Source organism: Anthonomus grandis, chromosome 10, assembly GCF_022605725.1.
Source record: "Anthonomus grandis grandis chromosome 10, icAntGran1.3, whole genome shotgun sequence".
Lineage (NCBI taxonomy): Eukaryota > Metazoa > Arthropoda > Insecta > Coleoptera > Curculionidae > Anthonomus > Anthonomus grandis.
This window is the reverse complement of record NC_065555.1, coordinates 16,443,044-16,459,558: the sequence shown is the minus strand read 5'-3', so window position 1 is coordinate 16,459,558 and position 16,515 is coordinate 16,443,044. Positions and strand designations below refer to the sequence as shown.

Sequence of the window (16,515 nt, the reverse complement as noted above, 5' to 3'; positions counted from 1 at the left end):
ATAAGCGGAACTAAAAATCGTCCGGGTATTAGAGTTTCGCGTCCGCTTATGGGAGATTTTTTGATTACATACAGAAAAATCTAATGTCCGCGTCCGTTTATAAGAGCGTCCGCTTATAGGAGCTGTCCGCAAGGAGAGCTTTCACAGTATCCATATATTTTTACATTTTATTTTTAATACAAAATCTAACATTAATAAATTAAATTAACATTATGATATATAGTTGAAATTTTCCTTTTTTGAAAATGGTTGTAAACTTGACAACAGAGATCGATAATATTTCAATTTCAATTTATTCAAACTTAATATATTTGTTTTTTATACAATTTACTTTAAACTGCACAATGGATTATAAATCTGTGTGTGCAGTAGTTAATACTTACATTTTTAAGAAATACTTAAGTAAATGAACAATAAACAATAATAATAATAATAATAATAATAATAATAATAATAATAATAATAATAATAATAATAATAATAATAATAATAATAATAATAATAATAATAATAATAATAATAATAATAATAATAATAATAATAATAATAATAATAATAATAATAATAATAATAATAATAATAATAATAATAATGAGGTTATATAATGTTAATTTATTGAAGGAGACTAAGCTAATTTAGTGGAAAAAGAAATCTAGTGAGAAGGAATTAACAAGTTAATCTAGCCAAAATTATTAATTGCTACCTCACTATCAATAAGCCACTTTTAAATCTATGTTTAATTTGACGATAGTTTCCTGTTCTTAGTGAAAGAGGCAGGAAATTGTACAGTTTGGGACCACGAAAATAGATATGTCTCTGTATGGCTGAACTATTTACTAAAGGTATATTAACATTTTGCCGAGATGAATTTCTAGTATTTAATTGATGAGATATTTCCTGTTTATAACAATCTGTTTTTAACATAAATCTAAGTGCTGCCACTATGTAGAGTTGTTCTAATGTCAATAATTTGCATTCATGAAATAGCAATTCAGATGGGTATCCTCTGTTTTTAAAATACATTATTTTAATTATATACTTTTGTGCTACATTTAAAGCTGACATAAAAGTTTTTCGAGCATTTCCCCAGACAATAATACCATAGTTTAGAATTGATTCAATTAAAGATAAATATATAGTTTTAAGAATTTTAATTTATATTTAGGATGTTACGTAACTCATAAAACTTATAAATCAACTTCCTTATTTTAGCAGTTACAAATTCTATGTGTGATTTCCAAGTTAAATTTTCATCCATGAATACACCTAGATACTTAATATTACATTTTCTTTTAACGGTAGATTGATATTTGCAGTGCAAAGATTGTATATCGCAAAGATAATCATGTACCTTGAGCTCTTGAACTTTAGGAAGGGTTGCCTGAGTCAATGCAAACATCATAAAATGGGTCTTATCAATATAAGTGATAACAAACTAAAATCCAACCATCTCTTTATGTATGTTATTGCTAATTCTGCTTTTCTAATAGCTGATTGCCATGTATTGCCATTTACTATAATGACACTGTCATCCGCAAAACAGAGAACCCTTCCCTCATTCAACACAGAAAAAATCCCATTCATGTAGATGTTAAACAAGACTGGCCCCAGCACTGTACCCTGTGGCACACCAACTCCCACTTTTACAGGATCACTTTTCTCCTCTGTTAATTGTACTTTCTGAGTTCTGTTACTCAAGTATGAACTGAATAGATTATTTGCTATTCCTCTTATCCCCATATCATATAATCTGTTTAATAAAATGTGATGTGCCACAGTGTCAAAGGCTTTGGCCAAGTCCAGGAATATTGCCACTACTTTCTCTTTGCTATCTAAAGACTTTATAATTTGTTCTGTCACTTTGCACAATGCATTTTCTGTATTAACATTATCTTTAAAAGCAAACTGACTTTCGGATAATAATTTATGTTTATTCAAGAATATCATTAATTTATGTTTAAGGCATTTTCCTATTATTTTACTAACAGTACTTATTATTGCAATTGGTCTATAATTATTCATTAACCTTCTATCACCCTGCTTATAAAGCAGGGCAGAACAGTTGGATATACTCCCGAACTAAAAATGATGTTAATAATGTGTTTCAGAGGTTTAAGTAAAAAAATATGATTATCTTTTATTACTTCTGATGTAATGCCATCTTCTCCACAAGAGACACCATTCTTAAGATTTTTTATTTTACAATTTCATGCTCTTCAATTGGAGATAGAAAAAACGATTCACTGTTATTTACTTTTTGTTGAAACCCTGGTTCACAGGATGGAGGATTAATTTTTTCTGCTAACTTTTTACCAACATTGCTGGTGTATATATTAAATTCATTTGCCATCAAATTCTTTTCAGTAATTTCAATGCCATCATCGTTACAAATTGCTTTTATATCAGATTTAATAATGAAATCATTTGTGGCTTCTTTTATTATTTTCCAGATTTTTTTTTGAGTCTTTTACATTTTTGTTTTGTAATAATTATACTTAGATTTTTTAATTAATTTGCATAAACTATTTTTGTACTGTCGATAGGTATTTAATGCTTCAGCGTTATTTAGATTTAATGTATATATTTTTTTAGTTTGTCTCTTCTACGAATAGATGTTAAGAGTCCACCTGTGATCCATGGTTTCAATCTTAATTGTTTGTTATTTATCTCATGACCAGTCAAACACATCTCCACATACTGCTGCAACAGATTCATGAATTTTTCCGTACAAGAGTTGGAATTGTTTTTTTCAAGAACAGAGTCCCAAGTTTCAAGAGATAGTTTTTGTTTCAAAGTAGTAAAGTTGACCCTCCGAAACACTGGCCTATTCCGATTTACTAATTGCATCATGTTTGATATTCAATAAAATGGGGTAGTGATCAGTGAAATCTTGTTTTAATATAACAGAATTTAGATTATTATATACAGCACTATTACATTTTATGAAGCAATGATCAATACAGGTAGCACTTTGATGTTGTATGCGGGTTGGTTTATTGATTGTGCTCAAAAATCCATAAGAGTTTAACATTGTTATGTAATTATTTACTACTGGGGAGGAAGTGTCAAGTAGATTAATATTAATATCTCCCATTAAAACATATATTTGTTTACTATCGGAAAAGCCAGTATTCAAAATGTCCCCTAAATTACCTATAAAATCATTCACATCTGTTGCAGGTGACCTATAGATTCCCAGAATATTAACAAAAATATTGTTTTTACACAAAGACAGGTAAGCACATTTAAGATTATTTGATTGTTTAATTTGGTAACTCTGGAAAAGCCGCTGCTTGACATATATTATACAACCATCAAACTTATTAAGGGTACTTTCATTCCAGAACATAGAATAGCCAGGAATATTAAAATCGCTACTGTTATAAATGATATGGGTTTCGGTCATAACTATTTTGTCATAGGTTTTACCGGTTGATTCTAAAAATACTAACAAATTATCAAAATTTTTATACGCACTTCTTATATTAACATGAATTATGCGAAGGTCTTCATTATCATCAAATATGGCTAATTCATCTAAGGTATCACAAGTAATCACATCATGAGTTTTATACTCATCACAAATATTATTTTGATCAGTGAATTTTAAGGCTTAATTCTTTGGCATTTCTATATTATACATCCCTTTTAATTATTTTTGCAACGAATGCAGGTCCTTTTCACAGACTACCTTTATTGCTCTTTCAGCATCACTTTTTTTAACAAAGATGTGCCCACTGGAGCAATACACCGCCTTGAAATGTCGAGATTGTTTCAGTTCCCTGGCCTTTTTAAATAGTGTGCGAATTTTAAGTGTGAGATCATCATTGAAGTAAAGTCTTTGGTCGTTCCCCTCCAAGCCACATTTCGTTACAGTTGTTCCCTTAAGTTGTCCTATCCGTGCATATAGCTGTTTTTTAATTTGATGGTTATCAAATTTCACTAGGATTGGTCCACTGTCATTTTTATTTAATCTGAGACTTTCTTTTATATCTCCATTTTTCAAGGACACCTCCATATTTTGCAGAATTTTCTCCACAATTTGTTGTGTACAGGGTTCTTTTTGTTTTGGAACCCCAACAATAACGATGTTGTTGAGCTTTTCTTTTTGCTCCATTTCCTCAAATTTGGTTTCTTCGTGTTTTCATCCCTCAAAAACTTAATTTCAGCAAGAACTTCTTCAAAAGAGATCCTTTTTGTTTGTCAAAACAGTCTGACATATATTGGACAGATTTTTGTATTTCCTTCATTTCCCGTTCAATACCTTTTTTAAAGGGGTTCATAAATTCCAGAAGACACTCTTTCACGACACTTATTACTATTTTAAGACTATTTTCTTCTGTTTTTAAGTTTTTTTGTAGGTTAGCCTCACTTTTTCGGGACCCATCACAACAATTAACTATTTTATCTTGGTCTGCTACTTTAGCTTGAAACGCACAGCTTCTGTGGTAATTAGAGCCACAATTAATGCAATCCAAAGAGGCAGAAGCTGTAAACAAAACATCCCTCTTTCCCCTGTGCACATGTTGAACCCCACAAAGTTGTTTACTAATTCTAGCCTTTCCGTGTTGTAAGGTAATAATCCTCAATCAAAATCAGCTAACCGCATTTAAACCCAAGTTGATACTTTGAAATGTTTATTTTCCAAGAACGAGAATAGTCTTAATTTATTATTAATCATGTGACTAAATACGGTTTATTATTTAGCAATTCATAGTTAATTTATCAAAACATTAAACTACAATAAATAAAAACATTAACCCCGATATAGTGTATGAAAACGTTGCCTCCTATCGGACTTTAAAACCGTCCAACGACTTTCCCATTTCATTAAATTTTTATTAATGTAGCACATATTAAATAATCATTTGAATTTTGAACCTTCAAATGACACGCGGAATGTGCGACCTTCGTCAATATGATTCAAAATTATCTGAAACAATATAACGCCGATTTTAGAGGACGGACTTAATGCAAGTGATAATCCCGCTCGACATTTACATACCGAGTGACGCAATCCGTAAACTAACATGAGAGATAAGCGTTAAACGCCAAAAAAATTCATTGACTACTAGCGTAGTAGAATGTGCCTTATCTTTCGACCTCGCAGAGAAGGATCCATACAGTTTTCTCAATGTGATTTAATTATATAAATATAATTGATGTACACAGTGAATGGCTAAAATATGGAATAAATTAATTAAACAATCAGGTATTGGAGCCGTGGAATGGCCAGAAAGGTCCCAGGATCTTATATCCCTGAACTTTTTCCCTCTTAAGATTTAAAATAAATATTTAATAGTGACCTCCAAATCTGTTAATAAAATACACGCCCGGCAAACAACGGTCTTGGGTGCGTAAATCATTGTAGGGGAGGATTGCTCAAAACAGGATAGTTGGGTAAAACAGGATACCTTTCCTTTTCTCAAAACAAGCAGCGCCATCAGTCGAATGGCGGTGTTAATCACGAAAAATAACATTTGTCTAAATGTAGTAACTGGAGATTCTTATTAATTTTCTTATTGCGATGAGTAACAAACGGCAGTTCGAAAAAGCAAGGTTACGGTATGTATTTTGTTAGTCTTTAGTTACGAACTTTTTGAATTAAAGTCGGTAATTAAATAAGAATAGGGATTTTTTATGATTCTGTAGGTCTTTGGTTGCATTTTGAGAGATAGGTGAACATTACACAATTTTTTTTGTTGTGAAAATTTAGAAATAACTTTAAACATGTGCATTTGGATAAAATGGAATACCTGGGAGGTGGGTAAAACGGGACACTATCCCATTTACTATCCCGTTTTACCCAACGCTATATATCTTTATTCTATGCTAGAGGCGAAATTGCTGAATCAATAATTTTGACCAATCTACTGTTATTAAAAAATAGAAGTTAATCCAAGAATGCTATGCAGCTTATATTTTACTTATTTAAATTTAATATGTCCGAAGATAGTGGCCATTTTTCAGGCTTTAGAATTTAATATTAACTTATTTATTTACTTTTATTAGCTTGTATATTCCAGATGCCTTTTACTCCAGCCAAACTCTTTTTTTCTGATCCCACCCTGCTGAAGCCACACTGTAACACTAATTTTCGATTTGTGATTTTCATAAACTTTAACTTTAATTTTTTGACTTGAAATATTTTGAAAGGTCTATATTATAAAAGAAAAAAAATGACATAGAGAAAGAAAATAGACAACAGTTCAGAAGAATAGGAAGAAAATGATGAAAGCTAGCGCCGGAGTGGAAAATGATGATGAGACGTATTCGTGCGATTTTTGTCGAGATTAAAATGTAATTTTTTTTTAGTATTGCAAGTGATACTCATGATTGCAATGATACTTTGTTCTGCTTCTAAGCTCCCTATATATAATTAAGGTTTTATGTGATTTTTTTAATTATTTTTAAACACCATCTCATTTTACCCGACCAGGTGTGCAAAACATGATATTTTAATTTTTTAAAAAAATACTACTTTTTCTAAGTTATCATCAAGACAATTATGAATAACCACACTTACACATAAAAAAGAGTCAATGAAAAAGTTGTAGGTAAAAAACAGTAGATATCAATAGCATAGTTAGTGAGTATCAAATAAAACTGCGAACTTGGGAACTCCTCAGGGCGGCACTTTGGGGCCGTTGCTTTTCCTATTATATGTGAACGATCTCTCATATAATAGGAAAATCATAGGAAACTCATTGGCGATGTTTAAGTGTTCATGTACGCAGACGATACTACTATTGTAGTTACAGGAGAAAGTATGGAGGAAATCGAATGCAAAGGCTGCTCTATTATAAAAAAGTTTAACGATTGGTGTGAGGGAAATCACCTTATAATAAATTTGGAAAAAGCTAAATACATAAGTTTCTCAAAGGATGTGTTGGAAGCTCAGAGTTTTTCTGAAGATTTGGATACTGTTTCAATTGTCTGCGAATCGTCAGTCAAGTTTTTGGGATACATAATAGACACACCTATCTTTTCTTTCTCAAATTGACGAGATATGCAGCAAACTATCTAGACTGTATTTTTCATTGTTTACCCTTAAAAGGCATCTAGGAATGAAGGGTCTACTGAGTGTGTACTATGGGATTGTGTACCCTCTCTTGACCTCACATGTTTCTTTTTTTTTTTTGGGATAATAGATCAGAGGCACAAAGGGTATTTGTATTCCAGAAAAGATTTATGAGACTGATTTTTGGTTTGAAATATAATGAGAGCTGCCGTGAAACATTTAAAAATATAATATTTTAACAATGCCCGGAATTTATATATTTAAATTATTGTTTTATATATTTAAAAATCAAGAACATTTCCGCAAAGTAAGTGATTTTAATGTATATAATGTTAGATGTAAGGATGCTCTTTATTTGCCAAAATTTAACTTTATTTATTTTAAAAAGACCCCCTTTTATGGAGGAATTAGCTTATTTAATCAACTCCCTGCTTCGTTAAAACTAATAAATAACTTTAATATACAAGGTGTCCAAAAAGGGTATCAGCAATGTGATGTTTGCATAAACCAAATAGACCATATTTCTATGATCATTTATTTATGGCAAATTAATGTACAGTCAATGGAAATTTATGAACCAAAAACAATGTTGTCTAAATGGTGTCCGTTGCGCTGTATGCACTCTTCAAATCGAGAACGAAGTTATTGATAATCCGTCCACACATTTCCCTTGATATTAATCTTATTTGCTCCTGGATATTTTGCTTTAATTGATTTGTATCAGCTGGATTATTCTCGTAGACCTTACTTTTGAGGTAACCCCATAAGAAATAATCAAGTGGCAACAGGTCCGGGTTCCTAATAGGCCAGTTAATATTGCCTCTTCTTGAAATGACTTTATTGGGGAATAATTGTTGAACAGCTTCAATTGCCCGATTTGACGTATGGCATGTCGCACCATCCTGCTGAAACCAGGTTTCTAAGTTAAAACCTTGAAACTGTCAGAGAGATAGTGCAAGAAAATCTTGTAACATTGCAGAATACCGCTCGGTATTAACGGTAAGCGCCCGTCCATTTTGATCTTCAATAAAATACGGTCCAATTATGCCATCAGCAGATATAGCAGTCCATACGACCATTTTGGGGCTATGCAGTGGACGTTCATGTTTTCTGCGAGGATTAACGTCAGACCAGTACCTGCAATTTTGCTTATTTACGTGGCCATTTACATGAAAATTAGCCTCATCACTGAATAAAATGTTATTGAAATCGACGAATCGTTCCGTCATTTCACTGACAAATTCTAACCGTGTATATTGTAATCCCTCGGTTTTAATTCCTGCACTAACTGTATCTTATATGCATGCAGATGCAAGTCTTTGGTCAAAATATTATGTAAAAATGATCTTTTGAGAGTAGTCGTCTGACTTCGCTTCCGTACAGATAAGTACAGTAGCTTCAAACATTCTGATCCATTTTCTAATAACATCAGGGCTAGGTGATAATTGAATATCATGTAATTGGTAATGAGCGCGATATAGACGGCGTGCTGTTACGATTGAATTAATAATTTGGTAAAATGCACGTACACAAAAAGCGCGTTGCTCTCCGGTAAGCGGCTCCATTGCAACTGAAACTGCTTGAACCGTTTACATTTTGACACTAGCGTCTGCGGAACCACCGTTCCTTGTGCCGCCGGCGCTCGCTCTCGCGGCAGAGCATAGTGAATGTTGCCGCTTTCATCAAAGATATCATATTTTATGATTAAAACGCATTCTGGGTGAGCCGTTATGTGCTCGCTTGCAGTCTCGCAGGCTCAATGTTTAGCAATTTTGTATTTACTTGTTTATTTTGATATAAACAAATATCATTAGCTAAGTGATTGGTTTAAATGTATATCCATTTACATTATGCATGTATTGTGTTATTTCCAGCCACATTTGAAGATGATCTAAATATAAGGATAAGGTCGAAACGTCGGCATTTTTTTTGTAAGAAATTGGTTTCATTTCCTTATTGGGATATTGGGTCCTACTTCTGGTAACCCTTCGCTACATAAATAAGTTTATCTTTTTCTTTGTTTTTTATTAATAAAATTTAGTCACCTATACTATGGTTTTATTTTGGATTGGTGCCTTTATTCCTTCTATTGATGGTGTTTAGATCATTAGAAAATCATTTTCTTTCTAAATTTGAAATATTTTTGAAATAATTGCTAATTTAAACATATTTCTCAAAAGCGATATTTTAAAAATTCCAAATCCTACATTATTACTATTTTAATGCTCTTCAGTCTGTAATATGCAGCTAAATCTATTATCTATTTGCAGATAAACAATAAACAAATCGCATTTTCTTATCTTATGTTTTTTACCCATATAAAAAAATACCTAGGTATTTATTGAATAAAATATCAAACTGTTTATGAATCCTAAAAATTAGCAATTCAAAGGTTAATGGTTACATTCAGAAAGGTGCAATATGTTTTTACCATCTTTAGAATCCTGCACATTTTCCTAGTCATAGCAAGCACAATTTTCAACACATTTATCTCATGAATGGTTGAATAAAATACCATGTGATTTTATTACATTATGAGTTCATTGAAATCGTAGTAGGTACCTTTATCAATTCTTAACTCATTTTAGCGGTCTATTTAATATTAGTGCAATCAAGAGTAAACGTTTTTTGAAGAAAATTTAAAGAGGAGAGGCATTGTATAGTATTTTTATTTTTTTAAGGAAAAATATGCGGAAAAATTAATTTTTTTGCGTGAAAACGAAAAAAAGTAATAAATAAAGTTAATATTCCCGGTACGCGGCTCAAAAGATACTAACCCATCCACGGTCGATATCCGTTTTGAGATCCAACTCTAAAATCAAGTCTTACTCCAACCCAGGCGCGCCCTTTCGAATTTTGTTCATGTAATTCCGATTGCACTAATGTTAAATGTCACCCATTTTAGTATATAAGGAAGGACAACTATTTAACATTAAAAACCAAAACTGAAAAATCCATATAAATTAGGTATAGGTACATAAATAGGTACATAATGTCCTATTACTGTACCCTGTACGTAGCGATATAACCTTTAAAAAAATAATTAATAAAAGAATCCTCCATTTAGAACAATGGAGGCTTTTCGAACACAAAGCTATTTTATTTTTAACCAACTACCACCTTAAAAAATATCTCTCAGTGCTGCCGGTGCGGCGCGCATCATATGCAGTATGCAGCCGGTATTTTAATATGAATAGCGGCAACGTAGCACCACACATCTGACTGCAGAGGCACAGTGATTTCCAGGCGGCAGACGCTAGTCATTTTGACTCCCACCGTAAGTGGCGGCGTTGCCACATCTGAGATTAAATGCACAAATAAAGTGCTGATACCCTATTTGGACACCTTTTATTTAAAAATAGACTAAAACGGCTTATAATAAGTTCTGTCGTCTATGATACCAGCGAATTTAGCAACATGCTGAAAGTCACTCCTACCTAGTCAGTGTGTGTACTTTGTTTGTACTGTTTGTTGGTGCTTTTGTGGTTATTATAGTTTCTAAGTTTTAATGTGTGTAATTAGGTTTTTTTATAATAGTTTTACTCTTTTAAATAAGTTAGTTAGGATTATCAGTTTCTTTCTCCTGACTTGTCTTATTCTATTGTATATTTAGTAACAAATGATCAAATAAATCAGTAATCAGTAAAGCACTTTAGGTATCCTGTTTTAGCAACTCTCCCCTATTTAAAATAAAACCACTAACTAGAAAAGAAAATCGATTTTTCATAAAAGGTCTGATCTGATTCGGATTTTTCCGGATAACTTTGGGACCTACTGAAAATTTGACGAATCTTTATCGCTATTTAAAATTGCGTAACTTTGATCCGATTCACATCTTTTGCATCTCCTGTAGCTACCGAAATCCCAATAGTGAGCTCAGACTGTTTAACTTTCGTATAAAAATATACACGCCCGGCCAACGAAGGTCTTGGGTGCGGAAATCAATGTATTAATCTGCAATAAGTCACAAACGAAAAAAACATAACGATATCGTTTCTCCTACTCACCCTCTACTAACTACAACAGTTCGAACTAAATTTAACATGGAGATTTCAGTATTTCCCTCTTAGCTGCAAGCACAAAAAAGGAATCGATTAAGCATTGTCGTTCCCTTTTTAACTTAAAGCTTTGCCTAAGAATTTCTATTACATTTTATTGCATGGGTATTTGGGCAGCCAAAAAAGAAATTTGTCGGACGTGTATAATGTTAACATAGCCAGCAAGATGCCTAGATCCTACACCCCTGGACATTTTCTCTACGGTAATTATATTTAAACAAAATGTTTGCGGAGCCAAAACGAGAAGTCAAGAAGAACTTCTTTAATAAGAAATATGGTGAAAAGACCCATTACAAGATCTACAATCACTGCATCATCTACATCCAAATCGTCCAAAAATTAACCGAGACAAAATATAAATCAGTATATTATTGATATGTAATGTTGTTGCTATAGAATGGCCAGCAAGATCCCCAGATCCTACACCCTTGAAGTGTTTCCTTTGGAGTTATTAAAGGAAAATGCTATTGGGAATGTTTCAGAAGATTAGTGTTTTTAGATTAGCATAAAATAGCCAAGAAGTTACATAATTTTCTTTCAAAATTGTTAGTGATATGTTGAACGAATAATGCATAGAATTTCACGCAGAATCTAAAATTGTATTTTGATAATTTGCATTTAATATTAAAATGGCTGTACCCTTTAAAACGAAAACTTACCTAAGATTGACCTCTCAGGCGAGGACTCAACCTTGTCTTTTCTCATAAGAAGTTCGTGTAAAGTACTCTGTTTAGGCTGTAGGTTTAGTATATGTTTCGGAGAAGGTTGCGAATTTAGTATTGAGGAACTTGAACTTGCGGGACTACCTAAAAGTCAATCAGTTTTCATTTTCCAATGTAAAAATGAAATTTTTTATGTGTTTTGTTACCTGGTGATAGTGCAGACACTGGAGTTCTTGAATTAATGTCATAGTTTGCCGTTGTAACTCCCGAGGGCAGTTCTAATTCTTTATAAAACATTAAACCTGAAACCACAAAGAAATATAAATATATAAATATAATATAAATAGTTAAGGGAAGAAAATAATAGTACTACGGACGCTTAGACTATTTTCGTTAGAATTGCTAAGAATTGAAAGCATTGTATCCTGACAGTGACAATGATATTTGTAGAGACGTCGATATAAATATAAAATAGATCTCAGCTAGTAAGTTTATTGAAAGTGATGATACAAAGTATACTAAAATTGAGGAAAACAGGGAGAAAATTAAAGAATAAAAACGGAAATTAATCACGACTTATGGGCTAAAAGTATTTAAAAAATATGAATTTGAGCCTCTTTACTTATTTTTCTGTAAATGCATGCCAACACCTAATAAATCACAAAATGTATGTTAATTAATATAAATCCACGTATTAAAAGTGAAAAAATCAGGTATGGCTCAGACGCTTGTCAAAATGGCAACACCTAATAAATCAAAAAATATATATATAATCAAAAGTAGGACATGTTTTTTGTGCAAAAAACTATTTCTGAGAAAGAACGTCCCATCTTAAGACTGAAAAAATGAAATATTCAATGTAATCTACCCAAGATCCTATATAAGATTCAAAAATATTCCTTCAAGTTTTCCCTCTGTTAGAAATATAGAAAGCTTTTGAAATTTCTATTTGCTTCTAAAGTCTATATTAGGCTCTAAAGCTACACCGTTAGCTGGGACAGTAAACTGCACACCTAATGGTCTTATCTACATCCTTTTTTCAATGTTTACAACAGTTTCTAGCTGCTATGTAAAGGTGGATGGCCTATATACAAATTCAAAGAAAGATATGGTTTGTCTATGTTGTTGCATTTGATCTCCTTGATATTATACAGTTAAGAGTCTTTTTAATACTTTTATGAAATAAGTATGTACCATCCATGCTCTTCGACAGACAGCTTCTTAAATGTACTTGTTACTACTCCATATTAAACAGCTTAATTTTAGGCATTTGAAGTGATTTTTCAAGATTACTAGGGGGGGTTTTAAATCCCTTTTAAGCAGTTGAAGTCAGTTTTCAAATTCCCTAGACAATTTAAGTAATAAGCCAGATTTTTTTTTATTTTTTAAATAGGCCAATGATATCATTTGTTGTTGATTTGATGAAAAGCTCATTAAACATGACTAAATTCATAGGAATTGTATTTATAATCCATTGTTGTTATTGCATGGTTTATTTAATCTCATATTATAGGATATTATTACTTTTTTATTTATAAGGTATATAAGAAGGCAGGCGTTTAATAAAATAATACTTTTGCTGTAGTTTGATTGAACCAGATAAGATAAATTGTGCCTTATCAAAAAAAAACTACATGATACAGTATAACCTTATGTTAAAATAGATTCCATTATGATCATTTTTTAAAGTATTTATCCCGTATATCTAAATAATAGAATAATGAAAAATGTTCCTTCCAGTTATATTTTATCCAATAAGCCTTCATTTCCTTAAATAGATAATAAATCCAATTTTAAAAACTTCCCAAAATATTCAAACTCGATTGTGAACTTAGGATCTGATATATTTTGCCTTGCTTGCGTTATTATATGATCCAAGTTTCTTGCTGGGATTTAAATTAATATTTTATTTCTTCTGAATTGTTGGTAAACGTTTTATGTATTTTGGAATTTATAATAGTTTACTATACATTCAAGACATTTGATGTCATTTTCTAAAATTGGGAAGCTTTTCCTTTGAGAAGAAAAATCATAGTTTCCATTTAGGATCCATTTTTAATGTCTTCCAAGTAATTTAATCCAGTTTCTTCCTCTTTTTATTCTACAAACCATAATTTTATTTATACGTCTGCACTGTATTTATATCTTTTTCTTGTTTGATACTTACATACTTTTCTCTTACTTTTTATAAAGTAGTACTACTGAAGAGAGTTAAATAATTAGAAACTTCCAGTAATCGTTATTTACCAGAAATAGCAATATATTTATATCCAATTATACTACTATCCAAGAATGTTTAGGAAATAACCTCCAAAGATCTACAATCTTCGGACACTTGAGAGAATGATCCTGGAACGTTTCTTTAGGAATGACCTGTTTGGTATTGATATTTTTTAAATATACCATGAGTATTTTAGCTTTCTAAGTACATATGTATTTTTTGAATTTTTTACTTCTGTAAAAGGGAAAAGTAAATAAATACTGTCTAGGAACCCCTAAACAGTATTTATCTACTTTTCCCTTTAGAAGACCAGATGATTATTTGGCATGACTTTGAAGCCATATACAATATTTTCATAGTTATTTTTTTACACTAATATAAAGGAGTTCTTGAGAATAAAAACGTAACTCGCAGTAAACGATTTTGGTAGTAAGGACAGTTTTAATTAGGACATTTTCTTTTCCTCATTTTCTTAACAAATTTTCAGTTTCTTAACTATTCTCTTAAATGTCCGCTTTTCTCTTTTTTTTTTGTCGACATTTTGTACTTGAATATTAGCAAATTTAACGAGTTTTGAGGTTTTTACTAATTAAATAACTTCGGAAATGGCCATCGTCTTATTTTTTTCATCCCAGCAAGCTCTGGACTTGCGGCAAACTTGTGTGTCTTGCAACAATAAAATGACCTTCACCAGAAAATTGTGTCATGAGCCGACACATGATTTCTACCATTCGTTTGCTTCAATCCAAGAACAAATTATACTCGGATAAAATGGCTCTGTTAAAAATCAAGCTAAAGTCTTACTTTACGGTATCAACATCCAGGGTTGAATCCAGCAGTATTGAAAGAATAGGACCTTCACAAGGTAGTACACCAACTACAACTTTACCACCCCATCCCGTAAATAATTTATATTATGAACTACGTGAAGTAGAAGGTAATCTGAGTCCTTCCAAAAAGGAATCGTGAGCGACATATTGCGATTTTGGGTGTATATAAGTATTTCTAAACCGATATTATACAGTCTGATATAGTTGGGTATTCTAAATTTAATATTTATAAACTCCATACTATTGTTAAGCCTAATGCACTTAGTGGACAAGTCACAGAAGATTTGTCTTTTTACAACTTTCGACTTGTCTCTAAATATTACTGTGATTTTGAGCATTGAGTCAAATGACTTTGAAAAAAAAAATCATTCATTTAAAGGTTTGAATTTTGAACTTAAAAATTCTTTAAATACAAAGATTATTTTAGTATCTGCATCTTTTTCGGAAAATAACAAGGAAGTTAATAACCATATTTATAAATTTAATATTAAACTGAATATGCATTTCAGCTTAATAAGTGTACTCCTAGTCAAATTTCCTAAGTAGATTTTAATAGGCCCAATTTTATTAATGACTTGCACTGCATAGTCACTATTCCTGTATAAAGAATTTGACTTTAACTTTTTAAGAATTTGGTAATCCCAATGTGATTTTGGAAGAGCACATTTGTTCACATTGGTTATAATGTTCAAATCAAATATTGCTGTATTGTTTTAACATAAATAAAATGTCATAAACAAAGCATTAAATACAGTTATAATTAAAAATTTTAAAAAAATCACTTAAACAAAAAAATACAGAAAAGTAAACCACGTAAATAGATTAAAATATGTTAAAATTAGACATATCACAATAAAGTTCTAACAGATGCATAGTTACAAACCACAATTTTAAAAAGCTGCACTACACAGTATTCACAATACCAAATCACAGGGAATCCCCAAAAAATTTGCCGAGAGAATAGTAGGCCTTACAATAAACAATTTTCTTAACTGTTATTTGAACATTCTTAGGGATAGGGAGTTTTTAATCAAGATGGGAAGATGATTATATATATTAATACTATCATAAAATATCGACTTTTTTCTTCAGGTTGAGGTAGCGGAGAACTTGTTTCCTGCATGGATACCGGGAACTGTGAATTGTAAACTTTGGTTGGTACTTATAGATTAAAATAAAATGAATAGGCCTGGAAGAGTTAATATTTCTTCTTGGACGAAAAGCGGACGACAGGAAACCCTCGAATTTACCCCACAAATGTACCGAATGGCTCTTTTTTGGATAATAAACAACAATTGAAGAATATAACTGCTAGCTAGAGTATACCCAGAAGGCAATACCGTATCAGAGATAATGAATAATGAATAATAATTATTTGATTTTTAATGATTTCATTCTAGTCCTTTTTGAGCAAATACAAACTCCCAAACAAATTATTTAAAGAAGGCTTTAAATTACCTAAATGTTCTACTTAAGGACACTGGGACTATTTCATTATTGTTAATTAATAAATACTGTAAATAAATGTGAATTGTAAACTTTGATTGGTACTTATAGATCAAGCAAGCAGTCTCAAAAATGAATAGGCCTGGAAGAGTTAATATTTCTTCTTGGACGAAAAGCGGACGACAGAAAACCCTGTAATTTACCCCACAAATGTACCAAATGGATCTTTTTTGGATAATAAACAACATTTGAAGAATATAATTGCTAGAGTATACCC

General features: G+C 31.4%; 1 protein-coding gene across 2 annotated transcripts in view; it reads right to left on the bottom strand.

Moving 5' to 3' along the window:
• Positions 1-16,515, bottom strand: part of LOC126741612 (protein CREBRF homolog) — a 75,114-nt gene that overhangs the window by 32,814 nt on the left and 25,785 nt on the right. For both annotated transcript variants that reach the window (XM_050448115.1, XM_050448116.1), the window contains exons 5-6: positions 11,948-12,043; positions 11,739-11,885 (exon numbers count right to left, since the gene is read on the bottom strand). In XM_050448115.1, coding sequence (XP_050304072.1) covers positions 11,739-11,885; positions 11,948-12,043 — 243 coding nt within the window. The remainder of the gene's footprint in view (positions 1-11,738; positions 11,886-11,947; positions 12,044-16,515) is intronic.